Here is a 22,214-nt window from a genome sequence, read left to right as displayed (position 1 = left end):
GAAGGAGGATGGGGATGAGCACGTGCTTCCACTTTTTCTTTTCCTACGCTGGGGTTTCAAGAGTGGATGGGCAGAGTTCCTACTCTGTCTTTCCAATTGCTTTGTGTTTGAGTTACTACGGCCTTCCTACCTGACCTATGCGCTGCCTTCGTTCTTTCAACGCTTCCGGGATGCATCGCTGACGGCATGCAGACAGGCATATGGCACGCCATCGACAAAAGGACGAAGAAGCCGGTGCCGAAGGTTGCGGCATCTTGAACACGCGCAAGCGCATGTGGAAGGATGCCGACGGGAACATCGTAGCGAAGAAACCCGCGCTGGAGAACGCGAACGTGAATGCTTCCGCATCGCAGCCTCTTTCTGCGCCACGGTCGTCGACGTCGTCGTCGAGCGAGGACCCCCTTCAGTCATTGTCGGACTTTGCCGCCTTCCATCATCACAACGAAGGCGCGCCTATATCGCCACCTATTTCGCATAACGCTTCGCTTGGGCACTCGACGCTTGATGATCACGACTCGGGCATAGCGAGCGGATACCCTCCTACGCTAGATGCAAACGCGCTGTCGACATCAGATTCCTTCTCGCCATCCGCCATCGACCAACAGTTCTGGTCGTCGAATCTACCACAGCCACAGCCTGAGCCTGAACCGTTCGCAACCACGACGACTTTCGACGATGCCCCCTTTGACGACATCTTCAACCCGGATACGGCTAGCTCATTCAATAATCCTTTTACCACGATGAACAACTACAATTGGTTGTTCGACTTGGATCTCACGCGATCGAGTCAGATGCAGTCGGTGATGAGCGATCCCTTTTCGTCCTTTCAGTTCAATGGCAGTACTGTGAGCCAGCCCAGTCATGCTTTTGAGCTTCAGCTGGATCATATGGCCGTCGATAAGTCGCTATCGACGGCGGGCCAGTATGGATCGCTGCACTCGCAGAAGACGGATTCGCCGCAGCAGAGCTCGCCGCCTGGTCAGATGATATCGCCGCCTCTTACAGATGAAGAGGGACTGACTGGGCGGAGGCCATCGGCGTCCCAGGGGCAGCTCGAACATCGAAGTATCGACGGTGGGCCGAGCATGCCTCCCAGAGTGCAGACCAACGGTCCAGCCCCACCGGATATCGAGCGTCCAATGTCAATGCTTCAACCGTCGCGATGCCTACCGATCATTGACGAGCTTGCGCGTCAGCAGATACTAGACCTCATAGACATCACGCAGCCCGTCGCACCGGACGGAAGTGTGGTCATGCGGGATCATCCTCTGCTCTCGCTATCGTGCTTGCAGACATACTGCGACCTCTTCTTCACCCGCTTCAACACCGCATATCCGCTGATCCACATGTCTACTTTCGAGCCATCCCACGTCGACACCTTGCTCCTGATATCTGTGCTCCTCCTCGGCGCTACATACGGGGAAAAAGATGCGCATCAACTCGCTGTAAGTTCCACCCGTTCCTCCCGGAAATCGCACGCTCCTCCAACACGACCCACCTAGGTGTGCATACACGACGTGCTGCGCCCGCAGATCTTCGCAAACGCAGGCTTCTCCGCCAAACCAGATCTCTGGGTCTTGCAGACCATCCTGCTTGTCGAGTGCTTCGGCAAGAGCAGGGCGGGCCAGAAGCAGCACGATATGTCGCATCTGTTCCACGGGCTGCTCATCAACCTCATCCGCAGAAGCGACTGCCAAACTATCCGACCGCCAACGCTGGAGGAAGCGACGGACGATCTGGAAGATGACTGGCGGACTTGGGTCGACGCTGAGCAGAAGAAGAGGTAGTACACCGCCAACCTTTGTCACGCGCCACAAGTTAACTAACGAAGTATCCATCGTGTAGACTCGCCTTCCTCTGCTTTATGTGGGACACCCAACACGCCGTGCTCTTCTGCCAATCCCTCTGCATGTCCGCCTTCGAACTGCGCTCGAACCTGCCCTGCGACCAAGCGCTGTGGGAAGCAGACTCGGCCGAGAGCTGGCACCAGCTCCGCCAAAAGCAGACTTCTTCGACAACGCCGCTCTTCCTATCCTGCTTGAAGATATACCTCAATCCCGGCGCCGGTGCATCTGTTCCTAAGAGTCTCAATGCGCTCTCCCGCGCTCTCCTGCTTCACGGCCTCATGTCCATAGCCTGGGACATGCAGCGCCGCGACCAAACCTCGCTCGGTACGTCCCGTCCCGTCCTCTCTTCCATTTTCGCGTTTCCTTCGTCCCCATTCTCCTAACAACAACCGCCACCAGGCGTCCTCGACACCAACCCCCTGACCAACTGGCGCACCCGCCTCGCCCGCTCCTACACTGCCTGGTACACCGACTTCACCGCCTTCAGCGCCGCCTACCTCGCTTCCCTCGCTTCCTCCTCCTCTTCTCCCACAGCAACGCACCCTGAGCTCGCCGCCGAATTCCACGCCTTTCGCACCGCAACTCTCGCCCTGCACCACGCCGCCCACATCCTACTCTCCACGCCCTTCCTAGATCTGCAGATCTACGCCGGCGCGCGGCACATCCTGGGCCGCCCCGTCGCGCGGGCTGACTACGCGCGCAGCCAGAAGGTGGTCAGGAGGTGGGTTGCGGAGAATGGGCAAGAGGCGGGGCGGGCGGTGTGGCATGCTGCTGCGCTGGTGGAGCACGGCGTTGGGATGCTGGATGGCGAATCTGGAGCTTGCGAGTTCGGTAGCAGTGGGGGAGGAGGATGCCGCCTGTGGCATCTGCCCTGGGCTGTGTATCTGGGCACGCTGGTTGTGTGGGGGGTGTGGTATGCGCGGCCTGTTCCCATTTCCCCCTCATCCGCATCCTCATCCTCCACCTCCTCCTCGCACTACGCCAACCAGGACGAGGAGGATGAAATCATCTGGGACCCCCAGTCCGAAATGAAGTCCCTACTCGCCACCATATCAAGAAGCGACCCAGAGCGCTTGTTAGAGGCGGGCGTTATCGCAGGCGGCGTATGGAAGCGCGGAACAAACGGACTAGCAGCCGTAGTAAGCAAGTGTCTGAGTAAAGTGCGGTGGGCGGTGGTGCACGATGGGATGATGGTGCTGAGGGGGCTGGTGTGTTGGCGGCTGGTTGGGGGTGGTGGGGGGATGGCGTGAGTTAAGCCTCAAGTTACGACAGTTTCTCTACTATCTCCAATCTGATGTGTAGAGGCGTTCTAGGAGCTACGGCACAAACGAAGGTTGGCGTTGTGGGGGATTGAGCGCCCGCGCATAGCGACGCCATTCTACGCTGTTCTGCCAGCAACCAGCTAACCAACAGCGTCTTCCAAAGTGCTCCAACCAAAAAGTATACCCGTAACGAAACGCGTATGTCCTTAATTTTACTGCATCCGATCGTTGGCGCTGAAAACGGGTAACGGGGTTGTGCAAATTAGCACCGGTTGCTCGAGCTAGTAGAAATTGGGAAGGTGGGACGCGGCATAAGCACTAGATTTAAGCGGCGCTTAGAGCAACGCGTTATTATCCACCTATCGGTCCTTGGTTAAAGCGAGGCTGGAGGCTCGTGGGTAGTATCAAGGAAGATAAACTTCGCGAAAACTGAGATATTCACGGAGTTGTGGCATTCGAACTGAACCCGCTCCATAAACACGCACGGCAAAGGATCGCCACTGGGCTGATTAAGGACTACATGGAGCTTGGGGCCCCAACAGTTCGTCCGTATTGAATCGCTGTGCGCCTCTTGAGTCATCTTGCCTGTGCAAGTACTACTTTGCGTTCTTCCTCCCTTCCACTTTGCTCCGATTCGAGGGGCGTGTTTGTTGGACTGTTTTGTCCATAGCCTTATGGATTGCCTCAACAGTCTCTCGTACATGCGCTGTTTGTTTGCTGCTCTGCCAGATTAGATCCTCGTCGACGATCTCGTCTGCATCCTCTGGCTTGGTGAACTCGATGGCAAAGGTTGCTGTGGTCTTTACAGACGTGTCTCTAGTCAGCCACTCTACGCGTTCTATGTCCGCCCGGGGTCTGAACGGTCTGTTGTCCTCCGGGATCTGGGTTCTATTTTCTTCGAACTTGCCCGTGTCCATGGTGCTGGTGCGTATGCTGTGCGCCAGGACGCCGTACGTTGGGATCTGTACTGAGGGATCTGCACTGCGATCCCGCTGCCAATGCGGCGGGCCCTGTCGTCCGCGAATTGTCATGATGCTCAAGTCTCCGCTCTCCAACTGGTTAGACGAGACAATCTTCACGCTTGCTATGTGCTCGTTGCCGCTCTGCTCGATGGCAAGCTCCACATAGGCCCTGAGATGGCAAAACCTGTGCCGTGTTCTCCGCTGTGGTCTTAACCTTAGTTTTTATAATGCTGAGCGCATCGCATATAGCGCTGAGGTTGGGTATATGGTGCATCTTTAGGACGAACGTTAATACGCCGTGGATGATATCACTGATAATATCTGCTACCACGGGGTGGCCAGATGATTTTGAGTCACGTGAACTTCCCGTCAAAGTTGGAACTGGCCAATCGCAAGCGGACATATCGGTCACGTGACTCAAACTCTTCTGGCCATCCCTGTGGTGGCATGCTGGTGTGCTTAATAGGGTGCAGTATGTCGTGAAGAAAAGTGCTGAGATATGTAGTAGACTCGCGAATTTCGGTTGGCCATATCGACCTTTGAGGCCACGGTGTCGCCATGACCCCTCAGAAGCAGTGGGCGCTGCTCTTAAGTGCTAGCTGATCGAACGGCGTTTCCAGCGGACGTCTGCGCGATAAACTGCGTTGATTTCAAAAAGTGAAAGTCTCGCTGTTATCGTCATTATCACTACTGTGTATTGTGGTGTTGCAAAGCAGTCGTGAGGAACGTATGTCGGCTCACCTGGTTGACGCTACAAAAGGTGGGGCTGTCGGGGTGATTGGTTCCGATCGCCTGAGGTGTACCTCATACGCTCTTCAATATACTGGAAGTACCCCTACCGGTATCCCTTTATTCGTCTCCGAGTTCCGCGACGTTCTAACTTGTAGAGGAAGACACCAAACTCTTCTTCGTATTCCGCCCGCTTGCACTGGAAGCGATCCAATATCGGGGAAGAGGAAGGTAATATTCCTGCGGTTCCACTTCTCGGTGTTCCACTACACCGAGTGGTGGAGAACCTGGAGATCAAGCCTCGGCGGGGCTGGATAAATTGAGTTGTAGTGTCGGATAAAGCTTTGCGGCCAAGGTTCCGATAGGCCGCCGTGCCGCGATACGAAAGTCGAGCCCGCGGCGCGGTTGCCCTTCGTCGCAGATATCGCCGAGGACTTCAACAAAAGACAGCCACCTACGAAGCGCTACCGACCCTTTCGGTGCTAACAAAAGCCTAACCCAGCAGTAAGGCCGGCTTGAAAGCTATGTTCTGTGATTGATGGAATGTTGGAGTAAATACACATCCTAGATGCCCAAATGTCCTTCCGCGGGACATTACACCCTTCGCCCCTGTGCTCTTTAAAAGGTGATGGTCATCCCGCTTATCGTAGTTTCCACTTCTCTTTCCCCGTCTCTTCCCCTCTACCACACATCCGTCATCTCGGCCCACATAAGCAAATATGGGTGATCCTGTCGACCTCAAATCATACGGCGATCCACACGTCGAGAAGGCCTTCTCTCAAGTGGAAGATGCCTCTAATCTTGACGAAAAAGCGCAAATCGCCCAGTACAAGGCGGCTGCTGTCGAGGCAGAGAACGCGGAGCATAACATGGGGGTGCTAGGTGCTGTTCGGGCGTACCCTATGGCTGCCTTGTGGGCGTTTGTTATGTCTTGCACTATTGTCAGGCGCCTCTCTTCCCTTACACTTAATATCTCTCGATGAAGGATTCAGCTAACACCATCATTAGATTATGGAGTCCTACTGCGTCTTCCTTATGGGTAATTTCATCGCCCTCCCTGCGTTCGCGAACGAGTACGGTGTGTATGACGCCGCGAACGACAAACATGTTATCGTGGCCAGTTGGCAGTCTGCGCTTCAAATGGGTGGGCCACTTGGTGCAATTATGGGCGTCTGCCTGGCTGGTCCCCTTACCAGCCGTATCGGATACCGTTGGGCGACCATAACCGGCCTCATGCTCTTGAACGCGTTCATCTTTGTGTTCTACTTTGCCCCTTCACTTCCAGTCATGTTCGTGTCCCAGCTTCTCGAGGGCATTCCATGGGGCATCTTCATTGCCAACGCACCAGCATACTGCAGCGAGATCACGCCGATCCAGCTGCGAGCTCCTGCTACCCAGATGCTGCAAATGTTTTGGGCCATTGGGGCTATTATCGTAGGTGGCGTCACCTACCATTACAACACTAAGCTTGATGCAAGCGCGTATAGGTACATCACTCTTCCGCTTCACAAGCAACTCCTTCGCTAACGAAAGATCTAGGATCCCTGTTGCGCTTCAATGGATGTTCCCAACCCCTCTCGCTATTCTCCTCTGGATGGCGCCCGAGTCGCCCTGGTGGCTAGTTCGAAAGGGACGTCTCGAAGCAGCAGAACATGCGGTTGGGCGTTTGGGACGCAGGTCGACGCTGAACCTCAGCGAGGCTGTCGCCATGATGCGCCGTACCATTGAGCTCGAGAAATCGGTCAAGGAGCCCAATTATCTGGAACTGTTCAAAGGCACGGACCTCTACCGGACCCTCATTGTGTGTGGTGTATACGCGGCACAGAACCTTACGGGCAACCTCATCGCCAATCAGGCCGTCTATTTCTTCGAGCGTGAGTTATCATCATTTCTGTTCTGGATGAAATTTATATGCTAAATTAACTGCAGAGGCCGGCATGTCTACAAACACTGCATTCGCCCTGGGTCTTATCACCTCAGCCCTCCAGTGGATCTTCGTTATGCTCTCCTGGATACTCACCTCATACCTTGGCCGACGTACCATCTACGTCTGGGGCTCTCTCATCAATGTAGGCTTCCTCGTCGCCCTCGGTATTGCAGGCTCTGTCGGCGCCTCGACCGCAGCCTCCCTGGCGCAGGCGTCCTTAGGCCTCATTGTCTCCGTGTTGTTCACCTTAGGACCTGCGCCCGCTTCGTGGGTCATTATTGGAGAGACGTCCGCCATCCGCCTTAGGCCTCTGACAACGGGAATTGGACGCGCTTCATACTACATCGTGAACATTCCTTGCATCTTCCTCGCAAGTTATATGCTCAACCCTACAGTAAGATCTTTCTCCCTGTCTTGCGGTAAACAGTTGCTGACGAAGTATAGGAGGCAAATCTCGGCGGCAGGTGCGGCTATGTCTGGGGTGCTACTGGTTTTGTTTGCTTTGCCTTGGCATACATCTACTTGCCTGAGATGAAGGGTCGATCCTATCGCGAGATTGACATCTTATTCAAGCGTAAAGTCCCGGCTCGCCAATGGACGAAGACTGTCGTTGATGTGCAAGACGACGAGTAGATGGAATCGTGGCTAAGCAGGCTGAGGCATGACGTAAGCAGGAGCAAAGCATTAGTGGGCGCTGTAGAGGCTGCAGAGAATAGATACTACGCATGACGGTGTCCGCGATCATGCAAAGCTTGCTTCAGTCTCGTGTCTTGCAAGAAAACAAACAGACCTAAAAATGGTTAGTAGGTCGTGGTGAGGACAGGTTTGTGGATACCGAGAACGTGAATGTGTGCAACTAAATCCTCAAAACGGTACCTTGACAGACGGCGGATCGGACATGAGACTTGTATTCAGCGTCCTATGGTCGTATGTACCAGATATGCCCAAGCCTAGTATATATGTACTGAGCAGTTACCTGCCGAGATGCCATTCGCTTTGCGTTCGCCTTTCGGTCTCCCAACCTTGGAAATGTCATTGCATGCTAAGCACGCTATGGCGGAAGGGGCAATCAGAAGAACGCCCCTTCGCATGACAGCCGTGAGGCCCAACAGCGGCCTTAAGGAGCACCCCGACATCCTCTGAAGGAATCTCTCCAAAGAGGGTCCATTTTGGAACGGCGGAGCCCCAACCGTACGCAAAAGAACAGACGATCGTTTGGGGATACAGGGAGCGAGAACCATACGCGTGTTTACGTCATGCTCGCCGACAGGATGGAGTTTGAAGTGCGCTAGATTACAGACAGCGACAAAAGAAGGGCTGGAGCAAGGAAGGCATATTTCAGCTTAAAGTGACTTACATCACATGGTATTACGGGGAAAGGAGAAAAATTCTACAACTACCATATGGGTCGGGTCTCTCCCTGATCGTGGCACCGAAGTATTGGAAAACCGCTAAGTTCACTAAAGCAGTTTGAGGCTTGGAAGTGCGCTCTATCCAGAGCCCGAACCTTCAGTTCACGCATGCTCCGCCTAGGCTCGAGATTTTTGTCGATGTCCGAATGGAACGTCATGGATGGGTGGAGAGCAAAAAGCAAAGAGTGAGACAAAAAATCATTCACTTCACTCGCTTTGTGAGATAACATGAACACCCAAACCTCAACACCGTGTGTGCATTGTACTAAGACATCCGATTTTAATACTACACCTCTAGGCTCTCTTCTTGCAACACTGCAATACAGCTAGACTTCCCTCGGCGTGCAAGCCATGTCCGACTCTGCAGAGTTTTTCACACGAAACAGCCAATCATGGGCGACCTCCACGAGGCGAACGCCGTCCAACCACCTGATGCTCCCTCGATGTACGAGGAGGACTGCGATGACGTACCTGAGCACAATGATGCAGCTTCTACCACGTCCACCGTGGCATTCGACCATGAAACCTTCGAAACCTTCAAGAAAAAGGTTCTTAAGCTATGCCAGGACCTTTGGTCTCTGAAGGCCGACGCTTTCCAGATCATCCGCATGGAGGGTGGTGGCTATAACCGAGTGATTGGCATCACCACCACTCCGCCTGCGAAAGAACCTACTACGCTTCAGCGATGGGTTAACCAAATTCGTAAGCTCTTTAGTTTGAAACCCAAACACATCCTGTCTCAGCCTCAAGAGTTTGTTATACGCATCCCACGCTCAGAGCATGCTTAGGTCGAACACGAGATCGCCATGGTGCGCCACCTCATGGGAACAAGCATTCCAGCGCCAAGCATCAAGATGTTTGACCTCTCGAGCAATAACGCAATCGGGGAGCGGTATACCATCCAACACCGCTTTCTAGGAAAACCAATTCAGGAGGTCTACTCCGACATGAACACGCAACAGCGTATTTCCTTCGCCCGCGAGCTAGGCTCCGCACTTGCAGAGATGAGCAAGCATTCTACTCCGTTCCCCGGCACACTGGACCCGTATACCGCTAGCCCAAGCAGGGATGAACTTCGTATCCTCCGCCTGCAATGCCCGCCGCGAAACGCATTCCACCCAGCGTCCACAGAGGAAAACATCCCTTCGACGGCGCAAACCGTCTTCGAGTTCCTCAAGACGCAATTTGCCCGTCAGCGTGAATACGACCTCTCCTGCAACCGCGAGTACCTCAACCCCTGGTCCAAGCTATGGCCGATCATCCAGGCCATGAACACCATGGGCCTCTTCACCGACAACAGCTACTACCTCACGCACATGGACTTCGAGCCGCGCAACATCCTCATCCACATCACCTCCCCTCAAACTGCTAAGCTTTCGGCAATCATGGACTGGGACGAGGCTGTCTTGCGCCAGCCTTCGTGAACTGCTGCCCGCCGTCCTGGCTCTGTGACTTCGAGGGCGACGATGACCTGGATGAAGCGAAGGCAAATGACACGCCGGCGGATCCTGAGAATCAGTTGGTGAAGAAGGATTTTGAAGAGGTTGTGGGCGAGACGTATTTGAAGTATTCGTATACGCTTGAGTATCGGTTGGCCCGTACGATTTGCCGGCTTGCTATTATGGGTGTTCATTCTAGCGATGACTATGCTGCGATTGAGGCGGTTATTGAGGAGTGGAATGAACGCTATCCTGGGGCCGCCGTGAAGGGCCTGTACGATTTCGACGACGATGAGGAAGATGAGTAGGGCACGGACGGCTCCTTCACTAAGATAGGCTCCTCATTCCAGGTTGCCCGTTTGCATTTTAGGGACTTCTCTCTTACTAAATAGGTCGCCTTAAGGTAGATTCCGAGAATCTATACGCCATGTAGTGGATTATTAGCAGGCATGGATCTCGCGAGGAGGAAATGGTGTGCTTTCGGTTATAAAGGAAATTTGTTAAAACTCGTTAAACAGTGCTTAAATAACAAAAAGCAATACCTCAGGGTATGCGCGTCTCGTTTTGACACGTAACTATTGTAGAATGGACCGATTGCATATAAAAAGGATTCGAGACGGATTTCAGACTGCGAATAACACGAGCGTGGGATATGTTCTGATTGGTTGATGGAGGAGGAATTTGCGAAATTTTCTGCGAGCTGCCAGTCCGTCCCTGGGCAGCGAGAAGCACCTGTGCTTTCCTGGCGGATGCAGCTGTCGCGATTGCACCGGAACATGTAGGACGTGGTCAGTACGGTTCGGCCGCCGTCCCTGCATTTTGATCGAATGAGTCCGCTCCGCGGTGGAGAATCGGAATTGCAAGGGAACATAGCGAATTGGCGATCGGGTGTTGCCCCGAGATGCACTCACCGCAACTCGGGAGTGGTGTGGAAACAAGCGGCCAACGTTGTTCCAGCCATCCAAGGTACAATAGTGCCCCGCAGCTTGGTGATTGCGCCAATTGGCTGGTCCGTCCCCAGAACAAGCTCCCCACCCGCCGTGAGCTGGCACATCTTCAGCCTGATAGCTTTAAACTTATCGCTGTTGCCTTCCAGCCTTTCTTCCCTTCTTCATCTTCTCTCTTCATCGCATGCTGAAATCGTTAAAACCCATCGACACAGGCCAACCATACAACATTCAAAAAAGATGGTGTCGAGCTCCAACAGTTCTGGATCAAGCGGTATGAGAAGCGCGCCTATCGTCGAAGCACGTACCCAGGAGTGCCTCGAAGAGATGAGAAACATGTAACTATTGCTCCCCTATTGCAGCATCAACTAAATGGTCTAACACCGCTCACAGGCCGTCGGACGAACTCGCAAACGTGATCATCTTAATCGGCAGAACCGGCGTGGGTAAATCTGCGCTTCTCGAATACCTCACAAATGCTCTAGGGCACTCGAAAAGCAGCCCCAATGCAGGTAAGAAAGAAGCTTGCGATCAGGGTCAGTAATCAGCTTTACACGGCTAATGCAGTCTCCTAAAAAGTGACACTCAACTTCCAACTCGAACGCGTCAACCTTTTCAGCAAGCGATACTACATCATGGACACGCCCGGCTTCGACACAGACAAGGAGCAAGACGTCTTCCGCGAGATCGTCCGGGGCATCGAAGCCGTCCAGCCCCACGCCAAAATCGTCGGCGTCATGCTCGTGACCCGCATCAACGATAACCGCGCCGAGGCAGTGGACAACAAGCTTGTCGCTTTCGTCGATAAGCTCTGCGGTCCCAAGTACGCGGGCCAGATCACGGCGGTCACGAACTTTTGGAACGTGTCTGAGCCGGAGGAGAAAATGGAGTTTGAGATGAGGCTAGAGGAACGCTTGCATCAGTGGCGAGCTGTCCTCGGCCAGGAGATGAAGCAGTACCAGCATGGACGCCGGTATAACTCATTCGGCGAAGATGCGGGAGAGTGTCTCAAATGGCGCGGGGACTCCGACGATATAAAGGCGTATGCAAAAGCGATGGTCGATCGCCACTACGGTGGCATTGTCCCAAGGGATCCAGTCATCGTCCAGGAGCTGTTCGAAAACCAACCGCTTGGAAAAACTGCCGCAGGAGAGTTCCTTGGAATTCCCCCTCCTCCCCAGTCCTCTTCTGGATCCACCTCTGCATCCTCTCCAGGTCAGACCGGAGCGACAACCCCGCCGCCGCCCACCTCCGAACCCGAAGCGGAAGAAATCCCCAGGCCATCAGCCTCGTCAGACAGGGCGAACCCGAGCCAGTCCCGGCCCCAGATGCCCCCAGAACCAGACCGCCCAAACCTTGTCGAAGATCTAATCAAAGGGGTTTTTAATAACGTCCTCATTCCCGCAGCTCAGGACTTCCTCGCTAACCGGGCCCTTGGCGTGATGATGGGAGGGGCAGCTGGAGGAGCAGCTGGAGGATTCCCCAGCCACCTCGGTACGTACATAACACCACACAACTGGCTTCAATCACAGCCTTTCCGAGTCATATTCCCTGTTGCTGACACTACTGTAGACCCCCTTTCTTCCCACGACCATTTCGTTGCCCGTGGCCTTCCCGGTGACCTAGGCTCTCGAACACAATACGCCCAGGCACGCGGCATTAATTTAGAGCCAGGTTCACCGGCATTCGGTGACGCTGTTCGCAGTAGCATCATGCGCGAGCGGCCATTGTGAACGAGCTACATGTGTTGCTCTGCAATACGGATGGAGTCTAGTCGGGGCGCCTACGGTACGATTTTCACGGCCGATTTTGATAACTACATGTTGTTTTTTGCTCTCCTCTTCCATTGTTGTTTTCGGGCAGACAGTGTGACGGCGCGAGTGTGATGTCAGCAGATGGCGTCAACGCGAGCCGCTTGCAGTTTATCCTACGTGGTCAGAAGTCGCAAGCGGATACGGGGTGGATTCCGCGCGTTGTACAATGCACTGCGGTGGTAGGGGCGGTGGCCGTCGTTCGTTCTTCCTGTAACATTCAGTCAATGATTCTTCGTAATTTGGGTATAGCAGACATCGCATTCAAGGGACAACTGCATCTGCCAGGAGATGTTCGCATTGGCCACAAACCTTGAAAGCCACGGCTAGGTAAATCAGTGCATAAGTGTAATTTCGCCACATTCATTACCTAGGTATGTCAGCCGTGCGGAGTTTGTATCTTTTGATTGGAAGTACTGATTGGCCTGGCGGCCTGGCATGAATCTGCATCTCACGGCGGCCACAGAGCTGACGATGACTTCTCGGAATTTCTGCGGGACTTTGGGCCTCTGATAAGGTCTTTTATGGGATTTTAACAGTCGCTTAAGCTTAATGTGTTGGAGTATACCTCTTACGATACAAAAAGGGAGTTTCCGCAAGGCGATTGCGAAGGCGACGATGCGAACGTAATTTTCTAAGTAGACGGAGTCACGCATATTAAGGAGCAGCTGGAGCACACAATAGACACAGAACTATGAGCGGACCAATTGTGTGCAAGGTCTAAATTACTGCGAAGTCTAAGAACCGATGTGTCCTAGCACGGCGCGAGCGTCCCGTCTCACAGGGATGGGCATTATGTGAATCTACAACGCCATTAAGAAGGGCTCTGCGACGGAAAGAAACTGCACCTTATCGCTGCAGTACAAGTTGATTAACGTGCAGCCCCTAAGGAACTCTCCTTTTCTTAACTATTCTACAGCTTTTAAAACTTTACTATACTTTCCTGCGTCTAACTCCTTACCAGACTAGACTCGAACGACTATTCATGAGTGGGACATGCGATCTAGGTTGGAAAACTTCTATTATGTGTGTGCTTCACGACGCGGGTACCGCACCATGCCAAATACCTGCTTTACCTATCCACTATTCTCACCTCACAGTTCTATGCGGATGTTGTTCAACGACCACCGTATTGCTCATCAGAAGCACAAGCGGGGCACTGCTCCGTCTGGAGATGGACCCAGGTCACGTGTATGGGACAGTTCACCTGGTGGGCCTTGCAGAAGGTTGTGTTGATCGCCGTCTTCCCTTTGCGGCAATTACCTTTATACCTTTTCGGGCAGTGGTGGAAGTTGGATCCATTGGTCTTACCCATGATGGCTTTTGTCTGGTGGTGATCTAGAACCTGCTAGGATAGTGGTGATGTGTGTGTGTAGGGAGATTAGAGTGGTGGGTGTGAACGTTGAAGCGGTTCCTGTGGAGAGGTTGCTATGCACTGTTCACGACTCTCGAATCTGGGGAACAGGAGGCGGGTGGGATGAAAGTAGGCTATATAGGGGGGAGTTCAAGATTGTGCAGCGTGTCTGTTAGCGTTGTGAAAGGGGTAATGGGATCGGAGGACTGTGAACGCTCCGAAGAACAATGTCATTAGATATTGAAAACACTCTGATAAATCCAATCACAATGGCGGACATATCGCTCGCCAATTTCGATGGGGAGCTTCAGAACTCCATCTTCATTTGATGATATAGTTTTAGTGGAATTGAACAGTAAACTTGTGCATAGCAACACGGAGAAACCACTCGCAAATAAACTCCAAAAGCTGACTTTGAGCTATAATTAGGCAGAGCTAAGCTAGGATCTTTGTGCATGCGCTTGGACAAGACGCTTGCGCACCCCCTCGTCTTTGTCCTGCAGGCCACAATCCAACTGAGCAAACAAAGGCGAAGTGTACCCACATAGCCATCGGCTACACAGTGCTCTCATCTTTGTATAGAATTCAGTAAAATGGTATATTATCCCTGGTGGAACAGGTATTCATTGCCCAAAACCAAACCCCTGCGAACACGTAAGATGACTTCAAGTTCCACAACTCCTCGCGTCGTTTCCGCTGCCGTGCAGGATGATACCTCTGAAGGCCCCATTCTGGGCGGAAACAATGAGCCGAACGAGGATTCAGCGTCCTCATCCAGCCTTGACGGCGAATGCTGTGACGAGGATGACTGCGACTGTACGTCTGACACGGTCTCGGAAACTTCAACCTTAGAGTATGAGCAGGAGGCTTTTGAAACGTTTAAATACAAGGTGATGGCTCTCTTGCTTGAAATTTACCCGAGCCGCAAGGCCGAGGATATTGTCATCGAAAGGATGAAGGGCGGCGGGTTCAACCGCGTGATCGGCATCACCTTGTACCCTCTACAGCAAAAGAAGTCGTTCTTCTCCTCAAAGCGCCTCCATACCTTTCTTCCAAAGCGTTTTGTCGCTCGTCAGACCCATGAGCGGAAGAACGGGGAGCAGTTTGTCCTTCGAACTCCACGATTCCATCCAATCGGGATGGACTATCACGTCGCAACTCTAGAATACGCACGGCGATGCGTTCCATATCCCGTGCCTTCTGTCATTGCATATGATATGACCGAGGGTAATGCTCTGGGGAAAGGATACATGATTCAACGACGCCTTCCTGGCCAGTCTCTTGAGGACTTGTGGCCATCACTAAACTTTCTGCAAAAGAAGAGCGCTGTGCGGGAACTCATTAATATTCTGTTCAGTCTCCAAGGGGTAACAAATAGGGCCGCTGGGATCGCGAGTCGCTCGAATCTTCCACTGGACCTTGACAATGGCATCGTCAAGCTCGACACCTTCGCGATTCCGCAATTGGGCGCTACCAACCCGAAGTTTCAGAAACCGAACACTGCGCCTTCATCCCAGCAGACCACAAAGGAGTTTTTAGTCAGCATGTGTAATAGGTGGAAGGAATACGAGCATGCAATCTATAAGAACTTCTTCCAAGACGAGATCTGGGATGGTTTTATCCGGATGACGGAGCAACTGGACGAGCTCGGCTTCTTACCGGACGACGAACCCTTCTACCTAAGCCACCTTGACTTCCAGTTGCGGAATCTTCTCGCTGAGATTACCAATGAGTCCCATATCACGATCTCTGGTATCCTTGATTGGGATTCTGCCGCTTTCGTTCCAAAGTTTGTCAGCTATCGCGCGCCGTTCTTCCTCTGGAACGACGAGGATTTCTCTGAGCACGATGAGAGCGCGGCGCTTACCATTCCTTCTGATGTCGAAAAGCACGCTTTCAAGGATGTGTTTGAAAGCATGGTTGGTCCTGAGTTCCTGAAATATGCCTATGGTCAAGAATATATCCTCGCACGTCGGATGTTTCATGTACTTCAGAGCGGAGTCAGCTCAAATTGGGAGATTGATTCGGCGAAGGAGATTATTGCACAGTTTGAGAAGCTCCATCCATTCTCACAGTAAGCATTGTCAGGGCTGGAAACCTGAATCAATCTCAAATAACATTAATATACGCCTTTGATGCCCTTAAACTAGATTCTACATGCTTTCTATGCTATTGTTAATATCCTAGATATTTTTAAATTGATATGGCAAATGTTCATTGAGTTAGAATGGAATCCAATCTCACCTACCGCAAAACAATGACGGGAAAGGAGGCAATGAACCCATGAGACTATCATCGTTTATTAACTCGAAAACAAACACGAGGGACATATATCAGCGTTTATACAATCAAGTACTACTTATCTAACACACAGGATCCTCGTAATAAGAAGAGCAACATCGCTATCAGAGGCTCCCGAGGTCGTACAGAAGCTCGCCAATGCCGCCCAAACGTCCTTTAGCCAACGCGCCCTTGCAATGCACCGCCGTTGTCGTAGATAACGCAGCATGATGGCTGAGACGTCGATACAGCGAGACAAAATCAGCCTATCGCTGCCAACCATCTTCCATGTTCTTCTCAGAAATCGTATTGTAGTTCTCCTCCATTGCCTCCCGTTCGCTGCCGCTGTACTCTGACAGGTAGTCTCCAAAATCGTCTCATTCCTCACGTCTTCTTTCCTGGTCTGCTGTCGATTTAAAACGCGATTTCGTAAGTGTATTTGGAAACTTGCCCTTCTTGACTTTTCTGGAATTTCTTATATCAATACTACCTCAACGGCAATGCGGTGAAACCAGAGCGGCAGTGATAGTGAAGAAGAAGTGGACGACGACAGCGAATCCGTATTCTCAGAAACTTCAACCGTCGATTTCGAACACGAACCTTTCGATACGTTCCAAACGAAGGTCAAGAACTTGGTGCATCAGCTCTGGTCTGAGTTACAACTGGAAGATGTGGAGATCGAGCGCATGAAAGGCGGAAGCTTCAACCGTATTATCGGGGTCTCTGTCTTCGAAGCCAAGCCAAAGCCTGTACCATTTTCTCGAGCGGCCATTCGCACCTTTCTCTCAAAGTGTCTGGGGCTCTGAGTAAAGAAGCAGCGTAAAGTCCTCGCTAAGTATGTTCTCTGCGTTCCGCGCTTCGAGTTGGCCAACATGCTTTACGACGCTGCGATGCTGGAGTATCTTGCTTGGAACCTACCTCATCCCGTCCCGAAAGTCGTTGCTCATGACGAGAGCACAAAAAAAGCACTAGGTATGGGGTACATGATTCAAGAGCATCTACCGGGTGTGCCACTGTCAGAATTGTAGAAGACACTGAACTTCGAGCAGCGGAAAAGTGCTGCCCGCTGCATCTCTCAAATTGTACTTTGCCTGTACAAGATGAAGAATATCTCTGCAGGAGTTGTTAGCAAGGACAACACAGTCGTAGATGTAGTCGGAGGCGTCAAGCTCGAGATACCTGCCCTGCGTAACTCCACAGTTCAATGCGGGAAGACGACTCCAGCAACTCTGCAGACAACTCACAACTTCCTCATATCCTTGTGCGAACGCTAGCGCACACACGCCAGGAAGAGCGGCGACGTGACGTTCGATGAAGTGTAGATGCAATTCATCAACATGATCCACAAGATGTACGAACTCGGCCTTCTCCCGGATGATGACGTCTTCCATCTATACCATGGAGACTTTCAATCGCGGAATCTCCTTGTCAAGGTGGTGGATGACTCTACTGTCAAGATTACGGGTATACTTGGTTGGGATTCGGCAGTGTTCGCACCGAAGTTTATGAGCGCGCGCGCTCCTTTCTTTCTATAGGCAGATGATGACGCTTATGAAGAGGAAGAGGAAGACGCTATGAAGACACCAGAGGATATTGAGAGGTCGGAGTTCAAGCGTATGTTCGAGGAAATTGTTGGCACAAATTTCTCCCGCTACTCATATCTGCCCTCGTACATTTTAGCTCACTGGATGTACTATATTCTTACTCGGGGAGTTTGTTCCGGAGGTGATCTCTACGTTGCTGAAGAGATTATTTCCAAGTTCAAGAAGCTACATTGTTCCTCCTGATGGGAGCGGTGAGCCCTTGACAGCGCAGTTCGTAATCCTCTTAGCAGATTATTAATTATTAAACACATTATCCCGGCACGGATATTCGGAATATGGATGAATTTAATACTCCTTCTCAAGAACTTGGTTTGCTTGCGTCTTATACTGTAAGATTTTAAAATGTTCCTTGAATTGGAACTAGATCTGGTAATATACGAATAGATCGGTTAACAGCCCAAGAAGATGAAGTGAAACTAACCCTTACTTAGTGTAAGATTAGAAGAGAATCAGACGCTAGTTCTAAACTCCTATTATTATTCGTTGAACTCAAATCTACATATGAAACGCGTAGATAGTAGGTGTTCACAATTCAAAATAGAACAAAAAGGCAGTTGCTTAGTTAGGATCAGAAAGAAGTAACCTAATTATGAAGAATATTTAATTTCGACTAGGCTTAGGATGCCTGAGCTGAATGACTAGAAGGCGTGCTGACACCTGCTACTCATCTTCAGCCTCGTCGTCCGAATCGAACAGATCAGCAGGGTCATCCTCCTCGTCGTCACCAGGAATCTTATCCTCGGGATGAAGCTCTTTCCACTCCTGGATAATAGCCTCTGCTTCTTCGATAGCGGTACTAGAGAATACGCCGTCTTTCAAGATCTGGAACAAGCGACGTGCGAGCATAGCCTCGAGAGCAAAGGCGAACTTTGTTTGTTCCTCTGAGGCGACGTTTTTAAAGACTTGCTTCAACTCGCGTTCCCGAACTGTTGTAGGTTCAAGGTTGGCGTTCCATTCGATCTCGTCAGCGTCACCACCATCGTCCGCATGCAACCACAACCAGAGTGGTGCGCGGTAAGCCATAAACTTGGGCGCAAATATTGCAGAGTCCCAGTCCAAGATACCCGAGATATCCACGGTCTTTGAACCCCGGACATCAACGAGCAGGTTGTACGGTAGAAGATCGCCATGCATCAAGGCAAAAGGCCCATCTAGCCAACCGCGCTCGTGAAGAGATTTGGATATCGCTGCAAACCCATTCCAGATATAGTCCCAGCACTCGCCCTGGATATTCTGGAGCTCCATCCAGCGTTCGCATTGCTCTAGCATGAAGGCAAGAGGATCTTGGGGAAGTGCAGGCCAAGTGTTTGGCTTGGGGAAGTTTGGAAGGACGCGCCCACGGCGCGGAACACAGAACCTCTCCACTTGGATCTCAGAGCCAGCTTTACATGACAGATTTCCAAGGCAAATCTCTCCGGCACATGGAGAGGTGATTGCGGCAATCTTCGAAACAAGTTTAGTGACACGTTTCGCAATACACTTCCACTGCTCTAGATTCAACTCGTCTCCGATACGTGATAGGTTCTAAGACGTTCCTGGATCATGTATGGCTTCCCAAGGACATTGTTCTGGGATGCGTCGTACTTGACCACCCGAGGAATTGGAACGAGAGTCGAGAGCCAAGCACCTTCAAAGCTGCAACATCGCGCTCCAAGGATTCTCCGTCATATCGCGGGACGCGAATGATGTAGTCCTCTGCCTTTTTATATGATGGGCACTTGAATAGCTTCTGGAGTCGGCCTTTAAACCACTTCGGCGCGTACTTCTTTGGTAGGGGTGGGGAAACAGTGATACCAGCGACTCGGTTATTGGATCCCCCTTCCATCCGCTGGATCTGAATGCTCGATGCTTCGGGGAAGGTTTGTGAGGCCAGCTGATAGACTTTGTGTTTGAATGTATCGAATGGTTCGTGCCCATATACCACGGTTGAAGTTTCGGAAGCCGCATCATCAACGTCGTCGTCAGATTCTTCTTCAGGTGCTAATTGTTCAGTGTCTGCCGAGACAGATGCAACAGAGGGCTTGCGGCTAGAGGAATCGCGGCCTGGCAATGGCAAAGTGAGGGAATTTTGTTCCTCGGCCTCTCCATGCACGCTTGCTACCAGGCAGGCATTGGAGTCAACCGATGTGAGAGACATTATGAGAAGTTGTATCGTGGTGGAGGTTCCTGGAGTGAAAAAAGTTTGATGATGGGAGTGCTTTAGAATAATTCAAAGCATGTCTTTACCCTCCGAAAATTTGGTGGACAAAGCAAGCTCACTCTCTTTGTTCATTGTAGATGCACGGACATCCTGTTGACCATACTTGACAATGCATCTGAGCTGGCAACCACTGCAGGGGCCTTCGACGCTCACATAGAGGTATTTGATGCCCTAACTCGTGGGATGATGATAATATTAGGTGATCAAGCAGAGACATGAATATGAACGAATTGAGAACTATGCATGTATACCGTTGGTAAGGACCTACTGGTAAGGAGCCATTACCGCCATTCACGCACGTGATCTTCCGGCTAAAGGGTAGATTCTTGAGGGTGAGTGGCTACAACGATAGAAGACTGGGATGGCGTATTTACGGCAGAGGCACTGATTCTGCCGTGCCGGTTGGGATAAGCGTGACAGAGTGTATGAGGTCATTAGGCACGTGACGTTATATACGAAACCTCATCTAAACAACGTTACATATAGTTTAAAGGCGACGAGTAAAACTATCGTTAACCTTTCGTCCTCTTTGGTCCGCTGCTTAGTTATAGAATAATGTGGGAGTATCAAAAGGTGCTACCAAGAACCTTGTCGATGAAGGCATATGACGTCATAACAACTTGGACAGTATTTTCGCCCCATTGAGCTGCCATCTACCTGTAGTCATTAGACATCGGATGCGACTCTTGGTCCAATACACTAGGAGCTCACCCAGCCGGAATGACCCTGTGTATCTTTCACTTCGCCGCTCTGCGCGCCATTGGTATCGCTGTGTTTATGGCGCATACCCTCGCATTCATCCCGTTTCTCGCTACCCATAATCAACGACCCATATCAGCGTTCGACTCCACAATAGATGACGCCGACTACGTCTCGCGCCACTGGGGCCAGCTATCCACATACAAAGACCTTTCTCCAAATCACTTTGGCGTGGATAAGGTCGGCCTCCCCGACGGATGCCAAATCGAACAAGTCCACCTACTCCAACGCCACGCGGAACGCTTTCCCCACCCCGGAGATGAGCAAGATGGCCTCAACATCCAAAAGTTCACCGAAAAGGTAGCTGAGGCTATCGATGAGGGGAAGAGCTTCGACGGACCCTTGGAGTTTCTCAACACGTACCGGAACACCCTTGGCGGCGAGTTGCTAACCGGCATCGGTGCGATGGCGGAAATCGCTTCGGGCATCCAGTTCTGGAATACGTACGGCAGGCATTTATACAATGCTTCGGATGGGCAGCTGGGCTATGATCCGGACGATGTGAGCAGGAAACCGCTGTTGAGAGGCACGACGCAGAGCCGGATACACAACAGTCTCATGAACTGGGCGCTGGGATTCTTTGGACCGAGCTATCAAGGACCGGCGCAGTTCCCAGCTAATTGGACGCATGATTTCCGAACGCTTGTAATACCTGAAGGCGAAGTGGGAAGATGGAATAACACACTCGCCGGTGAGTTTTCGTTCCCGCGGAAGTACTCCAACTTGACCGGCTCCCCCATGCTAATCACATCCATAGCGCATCACTGCTGCAACAACTCCAACACTCCCGGTATCGGCGACATCGGCGACTCCCAAATGTGGGACTACGCTTCAATCTACCTTCCGCAGACTGCGAAGCGCCTATTAAAACACATGCCGTCCTCCTTCAACCTCACCATCGCCGACGTCTACGCCATGCAACTCCTCTGCGCCTACGAATCCCGGTTCATCGGGCGCTCAGAATTCTGCTCCCTCTTCACGAGAGAAGAATGGCAGGGCTTCGAGCAAAGCCTCGACATCCGCTTCTTCTACAACCACGCGTTCGGTCAACCTACTGCGCGCGCCCAGGGCATCGGATACGTCGAGGAACTGCTGGCTCGGCTGCAGGATAAATACATCCAAGAGAGCCATTCAAGTGTCAACAGCAGTATTACGAGGGATGGGGAGTTCTTCCCGCTGGGCATGAAGTTCTACGCCGATTTTACGCACGACAAGGTGATCCTTGGGGCGCTTACGGCGCTGAGTATGGATTACTTCAAGGAGCTGCCGCACTTGGAGAAGTACCCGCCGGAGGAGGAGCGCGTCTTCCGGCTCTCGCATCTTGTTCCGTTCTCGGCGAGGTTGATCACCGAAGTTGTCGATTGCGACTCTGCACATCCGAAGCCGGTGGCATATGAGCGTGTTCGCTATTATGCGTCACAGTATGGCTACAATACCGATACACGGAGTTCAAAGCATCGGTTTGTGAGGATGAGGTTGAATGGCGCGATCTTGCCGTTATCGTCGATTAGAAGGGGCGCATGCAAGGGCCGGCCGGATCAGCTGTGCCCTCTTGATAAGTTCATCAAATCACAGAAGAAGGCTAACCAACGAGCGAACTACGCTGAGGCTTGCTTTGGGGATTATGATGTTGTGAATGATGGGAAAGATGTTGATGGTACGGTGCCGGAGCAGTAGGGAT

The 22,214-nt window shown here is 51.9% G+C and overlaps 10 protein-coding genes across 10 annotated transcripts; 7 read left to right on the top strand and 3 right to left on the bottom strand.

Moving 5' to 3' along the window:
• Positions 1-272: 272 nt before the first annotated feature.
• BU26DRAFT_528244 (uncharacterized protein) lies at positions 273-3,097 on the top strand (the record flags this gene model as incomplete). Its single annotated transcript, XM_033830838.1, has 4 exons — positions 273-1,445; positions 1,503-1,783; positions 1,846-2,171; positions 2,247-3,097. The coding sequence occupies 4 exons, from the start codon at positions 273-275 to the stop codon at positions 3,095-3,097; spliced, it is 2,631 nt and encodes an 876-aa protein (XP_033687873.1).
• Positions 3,098-3,705: 608 nt separating this feature from the next.
• On the bottom strand, positions 3,706-4,140 carry BU26DRAFT_560213 (uncharacterized protein; the record flags this gene model as incomplete). Its single annotated transcript, XM_033832780.1, has 1 exon — positions 3,706-4,140. One exon carries the CDS (start codon positions 4,138-4,140, stop codon positions 3,706-3,708), a length of 435 nt encoding a protein of 144 aa, XP_033687872.1.
• A 28-nt stretch (positions 4,141-4,168) lies between these two features.
• BU26DRAFT_419698 (uncharacterized protein) lies at positions 4,169-4,631 on the bottom strand (the record flags this gene model as incomplete). Its single annotated transcript, XM_033823318.1, has 2 exons — positions 4,169-4,395; positions 4,484-4,631. 2 exons carry the CDS (start codon positions 4,629-4,631, stop codon positions 4,169-4,171), a joined length of 375 nt encoding a protein of 124 aa, XP_033687871.1.
• An 842-nt stretch (positions 4,632-5,473) lies between these two features.
• BU26DRAFT_587580 (maltose permease MAL61) lies at positions 5,474-7,360 on the top strand (the record flags this gene model as incomplete). Its single annotated transcript, XM_033834691.1, has 5 exons — positions 5,474-5,741; positions 5,809-6,287; positions 6,340-6,674; positions 6,730-7,121; positions 7,172-7,360. The coding sequence occupies exons 1-5, from the start codon at positions 5,520-5,522 to the stop codon at positions 7,358-7,360; spliced, it is 1,617 nt and encodes a 538-aa protein (XP_033687870.1). The 5' UTR covers positions 5,474-5,519.
• A 1,171-nt stretch (positions 7,361-8,531) lies between these two features.
• On the top strand, positions 8,532-9,886 carry BU26DRAFT_501153 (uncharacterized protein; the record flags this gene model as incomplete). The annotated part of the gene is made up of 3 exons (XM_033826549.1): positions 8,532-8,841; positions 8,980-9,542; positions 9,626-9,886. The coding sequence occupies 3 exons, from the start codon at positions 8,532-8,534 to the stop codon at positions 9,884-9,886; spliced, it is 1,134 nt and encodes a 377-aa protein (XP_033687869.1).
• Positions 9,887-10,702: 816 nt separating this feature from the next.
• On the top strand, positions 10,703-12,644 carry BU26DRAFT_601093 (uncharacterized protein). The gene is made up of 4 exons (XM_033835237.1): positions 10,703-10,863; positions 10,919-11,037; positions 11,105-12,019; positions 12,098-12,644. Exons 1-4 carry the CDS (start codon positions 10,766-10,768, stop codon positions 12,256-12,258), a joined length of 1,293 nt encoding a protein of 430 aa, XP_033687868.1. The 5' UTR covers positions 10,703-10,765; the 3' UTR covers positions 12,259-12,644.
• Positions 12,645-14,511: 1,867 nt separating this feature from the next.
• BU26DRAFT_404320 (uncharacterized protein) lies at positions 14,512-15,756 on the top strand (the record flags this gene model as incomplete). Its single annotated transcript, XM_033822839.1, has 1 exon — positions 14,512-15,756. A coding segment is annotated over one exon (1,245 nt), but the record flags the coding sequence as incomplete, so codon positions are not given.
• Positions 15,757-17,307: 1,551 nt separating this feature from the next.
• Positions 17,308-17,757, top strand: BU26DRAFT_560208 (uncharacterized protein; the record flags this gene model as incomplete). The annotated part of the gene is made up of 2 exons (XM_033832779.1): positions 17,308-17,434; positions 17,510-17,757. The coding sequence occupies 2 exons, from the start codon at positions 17,308-17,310 to the stop codon at positions 17,755-17,757; spliced, it is 375 nt and encodes a 124-aa protein (XP_033687866.1).
• Positions 17,758-18,234: 477 nt separating this feature from the next.
• Positions 18,235-19,711, bottom strand: BU26DRAFT_560207 (uncharacterized protein; the record flags this gene model as incomplete). The annotated part of the gene is made up of 2 exons (XM_033832778.1): positions 18,235-19,079; positions 19,159-19,711. The coding sequence occupies 2 exons, from the start codon at positions 19,709-19,711 to the stop codon at positions 18,235-18,237; spliced, it is 1,398 nt and encodes a 465-aa protein (XP_033687865.1).
• Positions 19,712-20,551: 840 nt separating this feature from the next.
• BU26DRAFT_420250 (3-phytase) lies at positions 20,552-22,210 on the top strand (the record flags this gene model as incomplete). Its single annotated transcript, XM_033823352.1, has 2 exons — positions 20,552-21,224; positions 21,291-22,210. 2 exons carry the CDS (start codon positions 20,552-20,554, stop codon positions 22,208-22,210), a joined length of 1,593 nt encoding a protein of 530 aa, XP_033687864.1.
• Positions 22,211-22,214: the final 4 nt, after the last annotated feature.

This window comes from Trematosphaeria pertusa (assembly GCF_010094035.1).
Source record: "Trematosphaeria pertusa strain CBS 122368 unplaced genomic scaffold BU26scaffold_3, whole genome shotgun sequence".
NCBI classification, from domain to species: Eukaryota; Fungi; Ascomycota; class Dothideomycetes; order Pleosporales; family Trematosphaeriaceae; genus Trematosphaeria; species Trematosphaeria pertusa.
The sequence above is the reverse complement of the archived record's forward strand: the minus strand, read 5'-3'. Positions and strand labels throughout refer to the sequence as shown.